General features: G+C 39.9%; 1 protein-coding gene across 1 annotated transcript in view; it reads right to left on the minus strand.

Moving 5' to 3' along the window:
* Camk4 (calcium/calmodulin-dependent protein kinase IV) overlaps nucleotides 1-15130 on the minus strand; it is a 157753-nt gene that overhangs the window by 10718 nt on the left and 131905 nt on the right. The window contains 1 exon segment of the mRNA XM_013020316.1: nucleotides 447-522. Within this exon segment, the coding sequence (XP_012875770.1) occupies nucleotides 447-522 (76 nt within the window).

Raw genomic sequence — 15130 nt, forward strand, 5'->3', positions numbered from 1 at the left:
TTGTACAGTGGGGTGACAGTTACATGAGCAAGGTAATGAGTGCATTTCCTATCAAGCATTGTTGCCTCCTCCTTTGTTTTTGCCTTACCATCCCTTCTCTCCCACCTCCACAATTACACTCCGGCACTCATTCTTGTAATCATAGCTACTCAGGAGGCTGAGATCTGAAGATGACAGTTTGAAGTTAGGCTGGATAGAGCAGTCCATGAGAGTTTTATTTCCAATAAACCAGCAAAAAGCCACAGTGGAGCAGAGGCTCAAGCGGTAGAGTGCCAGCCTTGAGTGAAAAAGCCAAGCAAGAGCGAGAGGGCCCCTGTGTAACCTCAATACTAGCATAAAAAATAAAAATAAAAAGACCACAAAGTTAAACTACTTGGTTCTTATGAGAACTATTGGTTCTTAGAAAACGTTATGTGACATGAAAACACTCTTTTCTCTTCACTTACAGGATGTAGGTAATTATTCCTACAGACCACATGTCCACTTCTGGTCCATAGGCGCAGCCTCGGAGAATTTCAGGTGCTGCAGAAAGAGTGAAAACGGTGTTAAATTATATTCACTTGTTAAGCACCTGACAGGCAATGGAGAAGAAACAAATTCATCTACAGAGTTTCAGAACTCTTTCATAAGTAATCTTCCCTCCAAAGCACAGTTACAAAGCTACAAATTCATACATCTATTTTATTAGGGGTGGGGGATTATAGACTTCCTGTGTTTGGGCATATAAGACTAATTCTGTTAATGATACAATATTGTGATATTGCTCAAATCAGGTGTGTGTGTGTGTGTGTGTGTGTGTGTACCTACATCTGCTACAGGAGATCTCTTCAAAGGGAGCTTTTTCGATAGGAGAGAAAAGCAAAAGACAGAAATAAAAGTTAAGCACAACAAACAGGAAAGAAGCAAATTACTCTACTAGAATTGCTTGAAGCATTCAATGTTGGGTGAGTGTATGTGTCTCGTTGTGGAGTGAGGACCAGGGAGATGTTGGATGGATGGGCAAGTCCCTGGTGCTGGAAGGTTGGAAAAGGAACTGAGAGGAGGAGCCCTGGCACATAATCTGGCATTTAGAGTTGAACGTAAGACACCAGAGAGAAACTGTCCTCAGTCATCTCAACACCATGAGCTGGTAAGGAGGACTTCTCCACCCACAATGGGAGAGCTTGTGTTGGCTTTATCAACTGCTGTGTACATGAAGGACTCTTAGCCATCAAATGGCCCTGGAGTGAATAACAAGGTATTTTATGCTTTTTCTCACCTGTCAAAAAGGAAAGGGTCTCATGATCTGCCATGAGGATTGCATTTGTTGCTTGTTTACCAAAGGTAGAGAAAGAGAAGTTAAGTGTTCTTTCATCCATACAGAGGTTGAACTCAGGACTACAGCTCAGGGCAGACATTCTTCTATGTTGAACAAAGATGCTGTGGGTGCTGGTTTGTCCCTGTTTGAAAGCTGCTTGGTGAATGCCTAGGGCTCTGGAGGGAGACTCTGGGGACCAAGACACTATATCCCTCCTCCAGGGGCTGCTCCGAGCAAGTGGACTACATCTCCTGTTCCAGGCACTGTCACTTTCTGGGAAGATCAGTAAAGTGGGCTCTAGACAGAGTCTACTCTTAGGGGACTGCATTTGCTAGAAATATTACTGTGTATTTTCTACCTTCAGTGCTAGCCTCTCTACCCAACCCCTTTCCAGTCAGGATGATCTCTCTCCCTGCAGAAATTATGTTTCATAAATACAGAACATGAAGGGCCTAGAAATGGCCATGAAATAGAGGTATGCAAAGGAACACATGACCCAGCAAGCCAGCAAGAACTGTATCTGAATCCAAAATTGTTCTTATCTACAGTTGATTTATTCCTAGAAGATCTTCCTTTTGAGGTTTAATTAACAAAATTAAGAAAAATGCATGTTCTATGCCAACATCCTTCACTCTGTCAGGTTGGCTTTTCGTTTCCTGGGACAATCTGTGCCTCACAGAAGGCATTTTGGAGCCTCCACCAGCCCCAACAGCTTACTCCCACTTGCAAATGCTTTGTTTTTCACCGCGCAAAGAGAGATGGGCTAAGGCTGCATGTCCAGGAACGCTCCTACTGCCTGACTGTGTCTGAGAGCTGATGCAAACACGCATATTTAGCATGTACGGCTAGTGTGCGGTAATCTTCCCTCTAGTCTTCACATCAGTAATTCTCGTGTGGTCTGAAATGCTATCTGGCTCCATACTTATATTCAACCATAAATATAGAAATACACTGGGAGGGAATTTTACATTTTTTGACTCTTGGGTGTTTTATTTTTTTTTCTTGTTACCATTCACATCTCTGCAAATTGGACTAGCTAATTTCCAGGTTTACTTTGAGCTTATATCTGCTACCATTGTGATAGTAGCAAATGTGATTGTTTAAGCAAGAAGAGAGGACCTGTGCAAGCATCGTAGCCTTCAGAACTTGCTGTGTTTTATTTTCTGCGTTTTATTTCCCTCTGAGCAGCTACTGTGCATGCTGCCTTGTCAGGATTTGTTCTGTGGATACCAATGAGATCGCCCTATCCTGTGCCAGCCAGAGATACATCCTGGCAAGAGTCAGGCGTTTTCTTCTCTCACCGCCTGTCTGTTTCTCTCTATCTCCCTTTCCCCTTCTCTCTTCCTTCCTCTTCTGCTCTCGTCTGGTACTGGGGTTTAAATTTAGGGCCTCTTGTTTGTTCAATGTTTCTTGATTGGCTGGTGCTCTGCCCACTTGAGTCATGTCAACAGCCCTGCTTTTTACTGGTTATTTTGAAGCGGAAGTCTTATGAGCAATTCTGTTTGGGTTAGCTTCAAATCCTGATCCTTCAAATCTCAGGCTTCTGAGTAGTTAGGATTGTAGGCATGAGCCATAGGCATCTAGCCAGGGTCATATATTTTCCTTGCCACAATAAGTTCCTTGCCCAAAAATGTTCTTGCTACAGTGAATCCTTCTTCAGAATTTTTTTGTACTATTGGAAATTAAACTCAAGCCTTCAAATAAGCTAAGCAACCATTCTACCACTCAGCTAGGCCTCAATCGTGTGTGTGTGTGTGTGTGTGTGTGTGTGTGTGCGTGCGTGTGCTGGTACTGGGACTTGAACTCAGAGCCCCGGGCACTGTCCATCAGCTTTTAAATTAAAAAAAATTGATTGTAAAGGTGATGAAGAGAGGGTTACAGTTACATAAGTAAGGTAAAGAGTAAACAGTTACCCTCTTCCTCCCATTTACCACTCCCCAATTCCCCTCCCCACCAAGTTGTAAAGTTCATTTCCAACATAGTGTGTACTGAGTATCATTGTTGCATTAGTTTATCCTTTGTCCTGATGTTTCTGTGATTCCTCTTACCTTCCATGGATCAGATAAGCTTATATACAACAAGACAAAGGGTACAACAAACCAAATTAGAAAGAAAAATAGAAAAAAACTGCTTATAGGACATAATAAGAACCTCTTTTCCAATTCTTGGAGTTCATGTTGACACCCTTCATTATATGGTCCTATGCACTTAGGGATTGGGCTATTGTGATCCCCTGCTAAGAATATCATAGACATCTTTTAGTTATTACAAATGAGGGAAACCATGAAACCTATTATTTCTTTGGGCCTGGCTTGCTTTGCTTAATATAATTTTTTCCAGATCTGTTCATTTCCTTATAAATAGGGCAATGCCATTCTTTCTAATGGAAGCATAGAACTCCATTGTGTGTGTGTGTGTGTGTGTTCATTCATCTACTGAGGGACATCTGTGTTGGTTTCATATCTTAGCTATAGTAAATAATTCTGCAATGAACATGGTTGTGCTGGTAGCTTTAGTGTGGCCTCGTTTTGGGGTCATTTGAATAATGCCCAGGAGTGGGATTGTTGGGTCATAGGGGAGCTCTATATTTAGTCTTTTGAGGAATCCTCATACTGCCTTCTAGAGTGGTTGAACAAGTTTATACTCCCACCAACAGTGGAGTATCATTCTCCGTTAGCTTTTTTACTCAAGATTGGCTTTCTACTATCTGAGTCATTGCTCAATTTTCAGCTTTTTGCTGGTTAGAGTTAAGAGTCTCACATTCTTTCCTGCCTGGGCTGGTTTTGAACCACTATCCTCAGATCTCAATCATCTAAGTAGCTAGTATTACAGATGTGAGCCCCACACATAACTAGTCCTTTTATTCTGGAGCTATCCTCTCACTAACCACTTCTTCAGCTAATCTCAAACTCAAGATTCTTCTTCCTCTCCTTCTCAAGTACCTAGGATTTTAAGTATGAGCTACCAGGCCCCATGCCAGGCCAGAAGATTTCCTTTCAATTCCTTTCCTTTTCTTTCTTCTTCTTCTTCTTTTTTTTTTTTTTAAAGAAAATAAGTTTTCAAGGGATCCAGTGTCCTCACAGGTGATTCTATTAATTTGTAGAAAATATATCATACACAAGGCCCAAGGTCTTGGGTTAAATGCCTAGCACCAAATGCATGTGCACACATAAATTATCAATAAGCATTTACTGATTTTTCCAGCTTCCTTCTAAGTGAGTCAAGGTAATCTTCCACTTCATAAAGTTACCTTATCACACATGATACTTCTAATCAAACATTAATGTTACAAAACACCCATGATTCCCTCTACTCCTATCTCCACCACAGTCTAAATTGGTTGAATGGTCCCAGAATTGATGAGATACCAGGCATTTCCCTTCAAAAAACAATTTAAACTGACTATAAAAATTCTACTAAAATTAAAAATTTATAATATTTATTTACTAGCCTACTACCTAACCACAGAATACTGTTTTTTGTACTTTAAAAATAAAATGGTGGCACCATTGAAGCAACTAGAGTTTGAAGGCTCATCTAGAGATGGTATTCAATTCTTATTTTATCAAATAAAATCACTATAACCAGTTCTGGAAATGGCCCTAACATGAAAAGCGCCAGTATGACCTATGACACACTCACAGGTACCACTGGTGTTAGACTGCCCCTCTTTTCCTAGAGCATTAGGGATAAAAAGCAAAGGGTGATGGGAGTCACTGCCTTTCCTTCTCATTTCAGCAGTGCCCTAGGTGATCCCTTTCCTACTTAGTGAGTTGAAACTGCAGAGTGGCATTCATTATCAGAGACTTCGAAAGCCACGGTTAGTTCTTCAGTAAAATGAATCTGAAGTGGATCAAGATGAGTAAAATCAACAGGCTGCTCCATTCATTCATTAACTATGCCATTAAGCACCTGCTGTGTGACAGGCATGGTGCTAGAGGTTGCAGAGAAGTCCCTGCCATCTTATGCTTATGGTTTGGTTGAGAGGTCAATGTTAATTACAAAAAGAGATAAACAAAACCAAACACACAAAGAGATGTAAAATGAAGACTACAAGTGCTTGGGGAGGCAGTGTCTTTCATGGACTGTTGACCTGGTAAAGGCTTAGCAAACGTGATCAGAGGAAGCAAAGTTTGCAAAGAGATGTGAAGGCCCTGGAGAAACCACTCAATGCAGCAGAGGGCAATGGTTGAGGAGAGAGACTAGAGCATTTTAAGTGGAGATGGCATCTCCTAATGATGGAGCAGGAAGTGCTTGAGGAACTAAGGTGTGTGTGTGTAGCTGAAGCATCATGGTCCAGGCACACAGTGAGGTCCAGGTAAACCAGGCAGAGAGGCTTGATTGTGAACCAAATAGTCAGGGCTTTTGTGTATGTGGGCGGGGGGTGGGGGGTGGGGAGGGGGGAGCGAAGAGGGGAGGGATTCTATATGCATCTAATAGCCTGATCTGACTTTCCCTGCCTACTCTTCCTGCCAGAGTTGAAAGGAAAAGCACTGTCTTGAGTTGAGGGAGTTTTCTGGGGGCTATAAAAATCCACTACATCTTTATCCTGGCTTCTGCTCTCTAGAAACTTTGCCTCTGGGTAAGAAACAATGTGGAGAAGGGAGGCAGAAAGAGGAGATGTATTTGCGAGAGCACAGGTACAGTACTTGTGAACTCTATTCCCTACCTCAGTTTCTAACGTGACCCTCTGGGCAGAAGCTGGAAGTGGCAGCAGTGCCCACAGCTGAATAGAATCAACTGAACGCTTTCTTTTGCATGTGCCCCATGCTAAGCTATCCCATTTGCCAGGAGAGTACATTAACTGTGTAAAATTTGGGGCTTAAATTTTTTTTTGTCTTTTTTTTCTGCTATGGCCACAGATGAGTAAGGTAATGCCCCAAGTAGATATGGTAAGCGGCATGGTAACTGGTGAAGTTTAAGCTCAGTCTCAAAGCACTTGTTGAGGGAGAGTTGCCTGTAGCAATAACCTTGTTGCTCTTTGCCGAGCATTCCATGTGTGCCTCGCTGTGTAAGCTTGAAGGGCTCTGTCACATTAATCATGTTTGACTTGGGAGTGGAGAAGAAAAAGAAAATGTCAGAAGGAAGTTTTAATACACAAATGATACTCTGTATATCCTCAATCATTCTTTCCATTCTCCAGTGGGCCTGAGTGTTGACACTGCAGACATCAGTCAATCTGACTCCTACTTCATGCTTTCCATTTAAGCTGTTAAAAACTCTGCCTTGCCACAAGAATTGTGTGATTTTTCTCTTTGTATAAATTATACAGAAAGATAAAGAGATAGTCTGTTTTCCTTACCTTACTTTTTGTTTAAAAAAATTATACCCTGAAGAGAAAAATCAAAGGCTTAAGAATGCCTTTCAGAAGAGCAAAGTGAAAACACAAGTCATTTTTGTTAACCTGTAATTTTTCTTTCTTCTGGTTCTATGGTGTCCCCCTCCCATCTTGAGGTAATCAAGATTTTCTCCAGATCTGAACCACACTGGCTTTTCTGATCACATGGATGCTGGTTTCAAAGGAACATTAACTGGTGAAAAATTGTCATTCATTTCTTGTAGGAGGTGTATAAACAGATAATCCCTAATCATCCCAACACTGACATTACAGAAGACCCTTGTTTATAAAAAGAGAAGCAAGCATAAGGTAACAGGTGTACAGTTTAATCTCTTTCCCATAAGTGAAGTATGGAAAAGGCTGTGCTTTCCCCTAAGAACTTCATAAGCTTTCTGACTGGTGGTTAGCAATAATAATTCTTTTGAAACTTTTTCATTTTTACTTCATGCATGTATTTTCTGTAGTAACATTTGGAAATGGAACATTCTGTGCCCAAATAACACATTTGAAGCACATCTTCTTCTCATGTGCTGTTCATCAATCACTTCTTCCTTTGACCTCTTTTCCTCCTATCATTTCACCCCCACATATATAATAATAGAACCGAATCCCCACACAGCTGTTAATTCTCTGGCATGTTAGCTTTGTTCTTGAAGTAGGGTCTCACAGCTATATAGCAGTAGCGTTAGAAAATGATTTATGTTGTCATTTGATGTGTCACTATACATAGAAAGCTCTCTCCAAGGGGAAGAGTACAGATGAATGAAGAGGAGAATGATAGGTGAATACTGTCATAATATTTAATAAACTCAAACAAAAATGGAATCAGGTAACTTTAGGAGATGGTTGGGTTGGAAGAGATGAGTGAGAATGAATAGGGGTGACACAGCTTAAGATGTAGTGTGCTCATAAATGGACATGTTGAATTGAAACCCTTTTCTAAAAGAAAATAAAAAATAAATTAAAAAATAAGATGGGAAAAATGTAAAAGGCTATCTCTAAGAGAAACAAGTAGCAAGAGGATGATGTTGGTGGCCACCTCTTCCAACTCAGAGTTATCAACTTCCGCAGGCCAAATGATCCTCAGCACTTATTTTAGTAAGTAGTTGGTTACAGCCATCCAATAGTTTACATACCCAGAACATATAGATAAGCCTTTGTCTTCTTTACTATTTATTGATTGAGTGAGATTCAAGTGAAAGGACCAGACATCATCTCCCCTTTCTGATCGTCGTGACTCCTGGCAGTATTTTGCAAATACATCCCAAGCCTGAGAGGCTGCCCCTTCCATGGCTGACAGGCCCACTTGCATTGTTTTGAATGGTAGACTCCAAACCTGTGCCCTTCCTCCAGAGCTCCCTCTTCAATTGGACAGTTTATAAATGAATGAAGTGGTTCTTTCTCTCTTGCTTCCTGGTGGTTGTCTCCTTTTGTGACTTGTGGATGCCCAAGGGTCTCATGACTTGCCGCAGAACTCCAGACATCCCTTGTTCTGCCCCACATGTGTCTCCACTTAGATACCTAACAGGCATAGCCACATTAACAAGTCCAAACCTGTTATTCCAAGAGCTAGCCCTACGGTAACTGTATTCTTATGGGTATTCTCTCTCCTTACTCTCCACTCTTCATTGCATTGCAACCAAACAACTTCTTGGCTGGACCTGATACTCAGGTGCTCTACTGCCTCAGGTTGGTGTTCCTTGTCCCTGGGAAAATGGGGATGATTTTTCCCTAGGGATCCATGGGACTTGTTCTCTTCCTTACGTATTCCAAGTCTTTTTTTTTTCTTCAGATATTCCATTTTCTGAGCATTCATTTCAAATGACAACCTACTCTCTTTTCCCAACTTCCTATTACTTTATAGGACTGACCACCTCTTTCTGTGCAATTTACGTATTTATTAGTTGTAGTCTCTCACTAAGGTATTCTATCCTTAAGAAACAAGATGTTGATTTTTTGGCTTTCTTGGTTGTTGACTACTAAATATTTAGTTCCATCAGGAAGTGCCTGGGCATCAGAAAAGTACAATGAATATTTCAAAAATGGACTAAGGACTAAATATCTATATGACTTAAGCTCCTTGTATAAAGGAGCTTAAGTATAAAGATCTAAAGGAATTCATTTTTCTCCAAGTTTCAAACTTCCAATTCAGCTTAAGATAGTCTCCTACCCAGCCTGCAGATTCCCTGTGCTCTCCAAGGTCAAGATCAAGAAGAGCTGTGGATGTCATCTCCCTGACATCCTTTGTGTGTACCCAGCCCCACTTTTCCTGTAGCTGGCATTATTCATTGGAATCAGATTCGGTAACAAATTATAGCTTTGGGATACAACTGACCCCAAGATGATAAAAACTCTGTGGTCAGAGAGGGAGGTGGACTGGGGAGGGGGCACCCTTTTACATGTGCTTGCTTAGGATGCTCTGTCTTTCTGCCTTTCTCCTTCTATTGCCCATGCCCCATGGGAACTCTATGAGACATACTAGTTGGTCTAAAGGGAGTTACAGGCAGCCAAGCTGACATTTTATTATGCATTTAATTCATCTCCAGTATTTTTAAGGTTCAGGGTAAAAATGGAAGTCACCTCTGTGGGTATTTAATTTTTGGGTGAGATTATTCCTTCCTTGGTTAGATTAACAGTAATAAATAGTTCCCTTACACTTCATCCTTGCTATTTATCCTTTAGCGTGACAAAAAACTACATCTTTTAAGAAGCTTTGCTGAAAGCTTCTAATCTAGATTCTTAGATTTTCTTTGTTTAAATTTTCCTTCATTTTTCATATTAGTGTATTTTTTAGAAGAAAATGTATGTTATTTGATAACTTTCTGTTTTGTTGAGAAGAGAAATCTATTCAATGGTAAGCTATTTAAAATTTGCCTTCAATTTTTACATAGTGAACTCAGTGGGTTATTTATTTAAAAAGTACAATGTAGAAGCCCCTGGGGTTGTCTCTATATCATGATTTGTCACTAGTGAAAACACATGATTTAGCTGTATGCTCTTGGAAAAGTGTTTTTATTTTTTAGCCGAACTTAAAGAAATTCTATACGTTGGCTTTTTTTTTTTAGAGGTCTTGAATACAGGGCCTCATGAAAACCCTAAATGATGCTTTTCATATAATATATTCAAGTATTAGGTCCATGTAATACATTCTAGTAATCTCTATGAGAAATTTTCTCATCTAAATGTTTTAGGTTTTTGGATCCTCAAAAAAGCTCTATATGTGGGGTGTATATGTATATGTATGCGCGTGTGTGTATGTGTGTGTGTGAGTGTGTTTGTGTCTATCTGTGGGAGAGAATGGGCTATTCTGCTTTTTAAACTGTTAAATACTAAACTAAAATTTCATCCTTTTGACTCTGACTATAAAAGTATTAAAAACTTGTACTTCAACTTCTATGAAAAGTTGAATTCCTTGGTGAAGCCTGCCAGAGTACCAAATGCACTTGAAAGTGCTCACTGCCCTCCGTAAGTAAAACATAAAGAAAGGAGCTCCAGGCACACAGGCTCTGAGTAATCAGATGCTAAAATGAACTCAAAGGACCTCAGCACAGGTCCTGTGCCATTCAGAGCCTGATTTTTAAAATCCTGCTATTTCCAATATCGTGGGGAAAGATTCTCCATAGTTCCATACTTACCTAGAAAAATACCAACAAAAGTAGTATTTGGAAATCCAGTTGAATCTTTAAAAGGTTGTATTCAATTTCTCTATGTGTGTGTGTGTGTGTGTGTGTGTGTGTGTGTGTGTGTGTGTTGGTGCAGGTACTGAGGTTTGAACTCAGGGCCTTGGCCCTCTATCACTTGGGCTATAGCTCCACTTTTTGCCTTTTGGTGGTTAATTGGAGATAAAAGTCTCATGGACTTTTTTGTCCAGGCTGGCTCTGAACTGTGATCCTCTGATCTCAGCCTGCTGAGTAGCTAGAATTACAGGTGTGAGCCACCAGGACCTGGATGTTTTACCTTACAAATAAATTATCCTTAAGGAGTTGTGCAAAAGGGGTTTAATTTAACATGTCAGTTTATGAGTATAATGCATCTTGATCAGTGTCACATCTTTCATTGTTTTCTATCTTTCCTAACCCTATGTATTTTACATTTTTAAAAGTCTCTATTTCAGAAACCACATTTTATATTCAGTAGGTTTAAAAATCTAGAAAGGTATCATAAAACAATAAATTTTATTTATTTATTTATGATGGTTAGAGTTGAAGAAAAATTTTAAAATGGGCCTTCTATTTCAAAACAAAAACAATGTGTCAGATGATGGCATTTCAAAGACCTCCAACTCTATTCCCCCCAAATTCCTTACAATACTATTAGAAGGGAAAAATTAGAAAAATTGAAGGTGCTGAATGAAACAGATACTTTTTCTCATAGTAATTAAAATGACACCAACAATTATAATAATAGTGACAACAAAATTACTTATAATATTCTTTTTCAGTGCCAGGGTCCAGAACCTTTTACATGCCTGGCAAGTGCTTTGTCATTAATCTGCCTCCTTGCTCTACAATGACCTTTATAACTCCTATCATTTATTGCATGTATTATATATATGTGTATATATATGTATATATATTATATTACCAGGGGTTCTGCTAACAACTTCACTACATCATCTTAGTTGTTTCTCATTGTAGCTCTATAAAACATGTGTTATCATTCTAGTGCAGGTGAGAGATTTAGAAAGTTTCATTCATGTATTTAAGGTAAAGCTTCTAGGAGGATGAAACTTGTGACTCCAAAGCCTAGTCTCATCATTAACAACTGTGGAGAGAACTATCACTAATCCTGCCTGTAAGCAACAGACGAATGGCCAAAATGTAGCTCATTCACTCCTCTAGCCAACCTAACCTCCAACTCAGTGGGGAAGGCAGATTATAAAAGACCTCAACATACCTTAGCAGGAATGGGAATTATGAATGCGATTGCAATATCAGGTTACTGACATTCACTTGTTTGTTGTTGTTCTTGTCAGTCTGGCTTGAACTCTGGGCTACTGGTCGCTGTCCTCAGCTCTTTAGCTCAAGGCTAGTGCTCTACCACTTTGGCCACATGGCCACTTCTGGCTTTTGCTGTTTATGTGGTGCTGAGGAATCGAACTCAGGGCCTCATGCATGTGAGACAAGCACTATCACTGAGCCACCTTCCCAGCCCACTGACATTCAATTTTAAGGGTCTATCATTATCTGCCAATCATTTAGGTCTTATCATTCAGGTGTATTTTTCAGGGCTTCCTGCCATTGGCACTTCCATCCTGCACTTCACATGCAATTGATAACACTGTTCCTCTAGCCACCTCCATTTATTATTGCTGATCTTTTTCTTACAGCACTTTCATTTATAATTGCTGATCAGAATGGCAGAATTTGTTGGTTAGTAAGCAGTGTGCTGCCAATGCTGAGACAGCCTTAGACAGAATGTTTAGAATAGTGTATCTCCCTCTTCTGGAATTCCTAGGATATTATTTAGAAATAGGTACCTGCAGACCCTAAGGTCAGAGATCTGTAAATATACTATCAGCTTATTCTTTAGGTGTTAGTCATTAGCTTTCATTTATGTTTGAATAGAAGCCCAATATATATTTGCCATTATTAAATCAGAAAATAATGAGGCCTGGCATATATTTAAATAAAATAAATTTTTAACAGTTCCTGGGCTCAGGAAAAGGAATATGAATAACCACATAAGTAGAAATATGAGATAGGAACCTACACAGTTCAATTAAGCAAGCTTATGGATAAATTAGGTAATTGGTATTAGTCATATCTAAATGTACTATATATATACATATGAATGTATAAATATAAAACCTACACATACCTTCCCCATGTATCTCCTAACCACTATTACCATTTTGGCTTCTTTTCTACTTTTCTGTGGTGGACTGCAGCGGTTCCTGCTCAGTTATACTGAAGCACAGTACAACAGTTAGCAATTAGGAATCTCTTCAAAGCCAACCTCCTCATGGCCAAGTTTAGAATACTGGTCATTTTATTTGTCTGAGCCTAAAACTTTAATTCGGAAGCCTGAAATTTGGTTTGGGCTATATACATTTCCTAGGCAACAATGAGGATTTTTCTTAGACACAAAGCAAGCTGTGACTCCTTGGCAATTCATTTATAGGAGACCCTCTCTTATTAGGATCCTGTGGCAAAGGTTCTCTGAAAGAGATCAAGTAGGAAGGTAGTTTTTCCCTTTTTCTTTCCTGACAGGTGACAGAGGGGTTAACATACATACTCACTCTCAGAAGATGTCATTTGAAAGCCTTCTATCCAAAGTAGAGACTAGGCTCAGTGCACACAAGGCCTGGCTGTGGAGGTGCCTCCCCTTACAACAATCAACCAGAAGAGCTCACGCCTTTCCTCACGTCAGTTACGTGGGCTCAGACACCTTTCTAGACTAAAAAGTCTCAGTATTATAAATATTAAACCATTTTAAAGCCATATTTTATGGCTTTAACATCATTATAATAAGAAACAACTTTTATCCTAATGGAGACAGTCCCTCTTTATATTAGTTAATTTTTAATGATAAGGAGCATACTTTAAACCCTCTTTATCTGGCCCTTATGTCATGGAAGGCAAGCAATGCCTGTTGGCAAGCAATGAGGGGCCACTCCAATAGCAGAGAGCCCCGCCTAAAACATTCAGAGGAAGAGATCCTAACCTGCTCGTGCTACCTGCCTAGCCTTTCCCTCAAAAAGCCCACTGAAAATGAAGGTCTGGGTTTGAACCTTGCTTTGCTCTTGTCTTCTGTCACACAGTACCTGCTTTTAGGTTTAGTACATGTGAGTGTGATAAACTTTTGGGTAATACTGGGATTTGAAGTTGGGGCCTTATGCTTGCTAAGAAAGTACTTTATCACTTGAACCATGCTGTCAGTTCTTTTTGCTTTAGTGTTTTTGTTTTTTTGTTTTTGCCATGGCTCATCTCAGATCGCAACTTCCTATCTAAGTTTAAATGAGTAGCTGAGATAATGGACATGGACCACACTCTGGGATTTGTTGAGATATGAGTCTTTTTAACTATTTTGTCCAGGCTGACCTTAGCCATGATTCTCCCAAACTCTGCCTACCTAGTCATTGGGATTATTGGCATGAACCCCCTCACCCAGCCCTGTAACATAAGACACTCAGGACAAACTCATATATGGTGAGGAAGGAAGAGGTGAGGATTCTGGGTAATCCTTAAAGGAGGATTTAGATCACTTTTGAATGTTCTAAGTTTCACAGGACATTGATTAACTGATTGATTGATGGATTATGCCATTACTGCAGCTTGAACTCCAGGCCTCATGCTCTTTTTTTTTTTTTTTTGTCGGTTGTGGGGCTTGAACTCTGGGCCTGGGCCCTGTCCCTCAGCTCTTCAGCTCAAAGCGAGTGCTCTACCACTTGAGCTACAGCGCCACTAGGCCTCATGTTCTTGCTTAACATTATTTTTTTTTTGTTCAAGGCTGGTATTCTATCACTTGAGCTACACCTCCACTTCCAATTTTTTTTTCCTGGTTAATTGGAGATAAGGATCTTGAGATTTTTTTCTGTCCAAGCTGTCTTGGAACTGTGATCCTTAGATCTCAGACTCCTGAGCAGCTACAATGATAGTTGTAAGCCATTGGTACTCAGCGCTAAATATTTATTTTATACGGAAATTTTGTTGCATTCAAAATCTTGTAGCCTCAGGCCTAACTTACTCACTTTCTGTTTTTAGTCACTGGAACTTCTGTTCTCTCTGTTATTAAGCAGAAGTGTTCCTTTAAAATCCTGCCCTCTCTGCCAGGTGCCCGTGGCTAACACTGTAATCCTCGCTATTAGGAGGCTGAAATCTAGGAAGACTGTGGTTTTGAAGCCAGTTCAGTTAGCAAAGTCCATAAGACTCAGCTCCAAAATAACTGGCAAAAAGCTGGCAGAAGTGGCAGAGTACCAGCCGAGCAAAGGCAGGCTAAGCAAGTGTGAAGCTCTGAGTTCAAACTCTGGTACTAACCAAACAATTAAAGAAAAAGTGAAAGAAAGAAAGAGAGAGAGAGAGAGACGAAGGAAGGAAGAAAAAGGAAAAAGAAATCCTGCCCTATTTAATCTTACTTTGAAGTAACATTTCTGTGTATTTCCTCTGGGTCAAGAATGTGTGTGAATAAATATATGTATATATATATATTAATTTATAATACAACTTGAACTTTATTTTGTATTATTGACTTTACTCATTTTTGCTTTTCAGGCCTATGTTATAGTTATTCCACATGCGTGTTCCGAACTTTGGCATGCCTAAGATATTTCTCAGTCTTCTAGACTTCCTGCAAATCTCGGAGGAAAGCAGTCTATTTGAGCCCCTCTCCCTCAGGCTTCTTGGCTGCTTTCACCTCCTTTTCTTCCATTATGGCAAGTCACTTCTTCCTGAGGAGCTGCTCTGATAGCAGAGCAGAAGGATTATGGTATATCGTATACACTCCTGACCACTCAGCAGCCTCTTCTTCAATCATGCAGGCTCTAAGGTGATAGG

This window comes from Dipodomys ordii, unplaced genomic scaffold, assembly GCF_000151885.1.
Source record: "Dipodomys ordii isolate 6190 unplaced genomic scaffold, Dord_2.0 Scaffold50, whole genome shotgun sequence".
NCBI lineage: Eukaryota > Metazoa > Chordata > Mammalia > Rodentia > Heteromyidae > Dipodomys > Dipodomys ordii.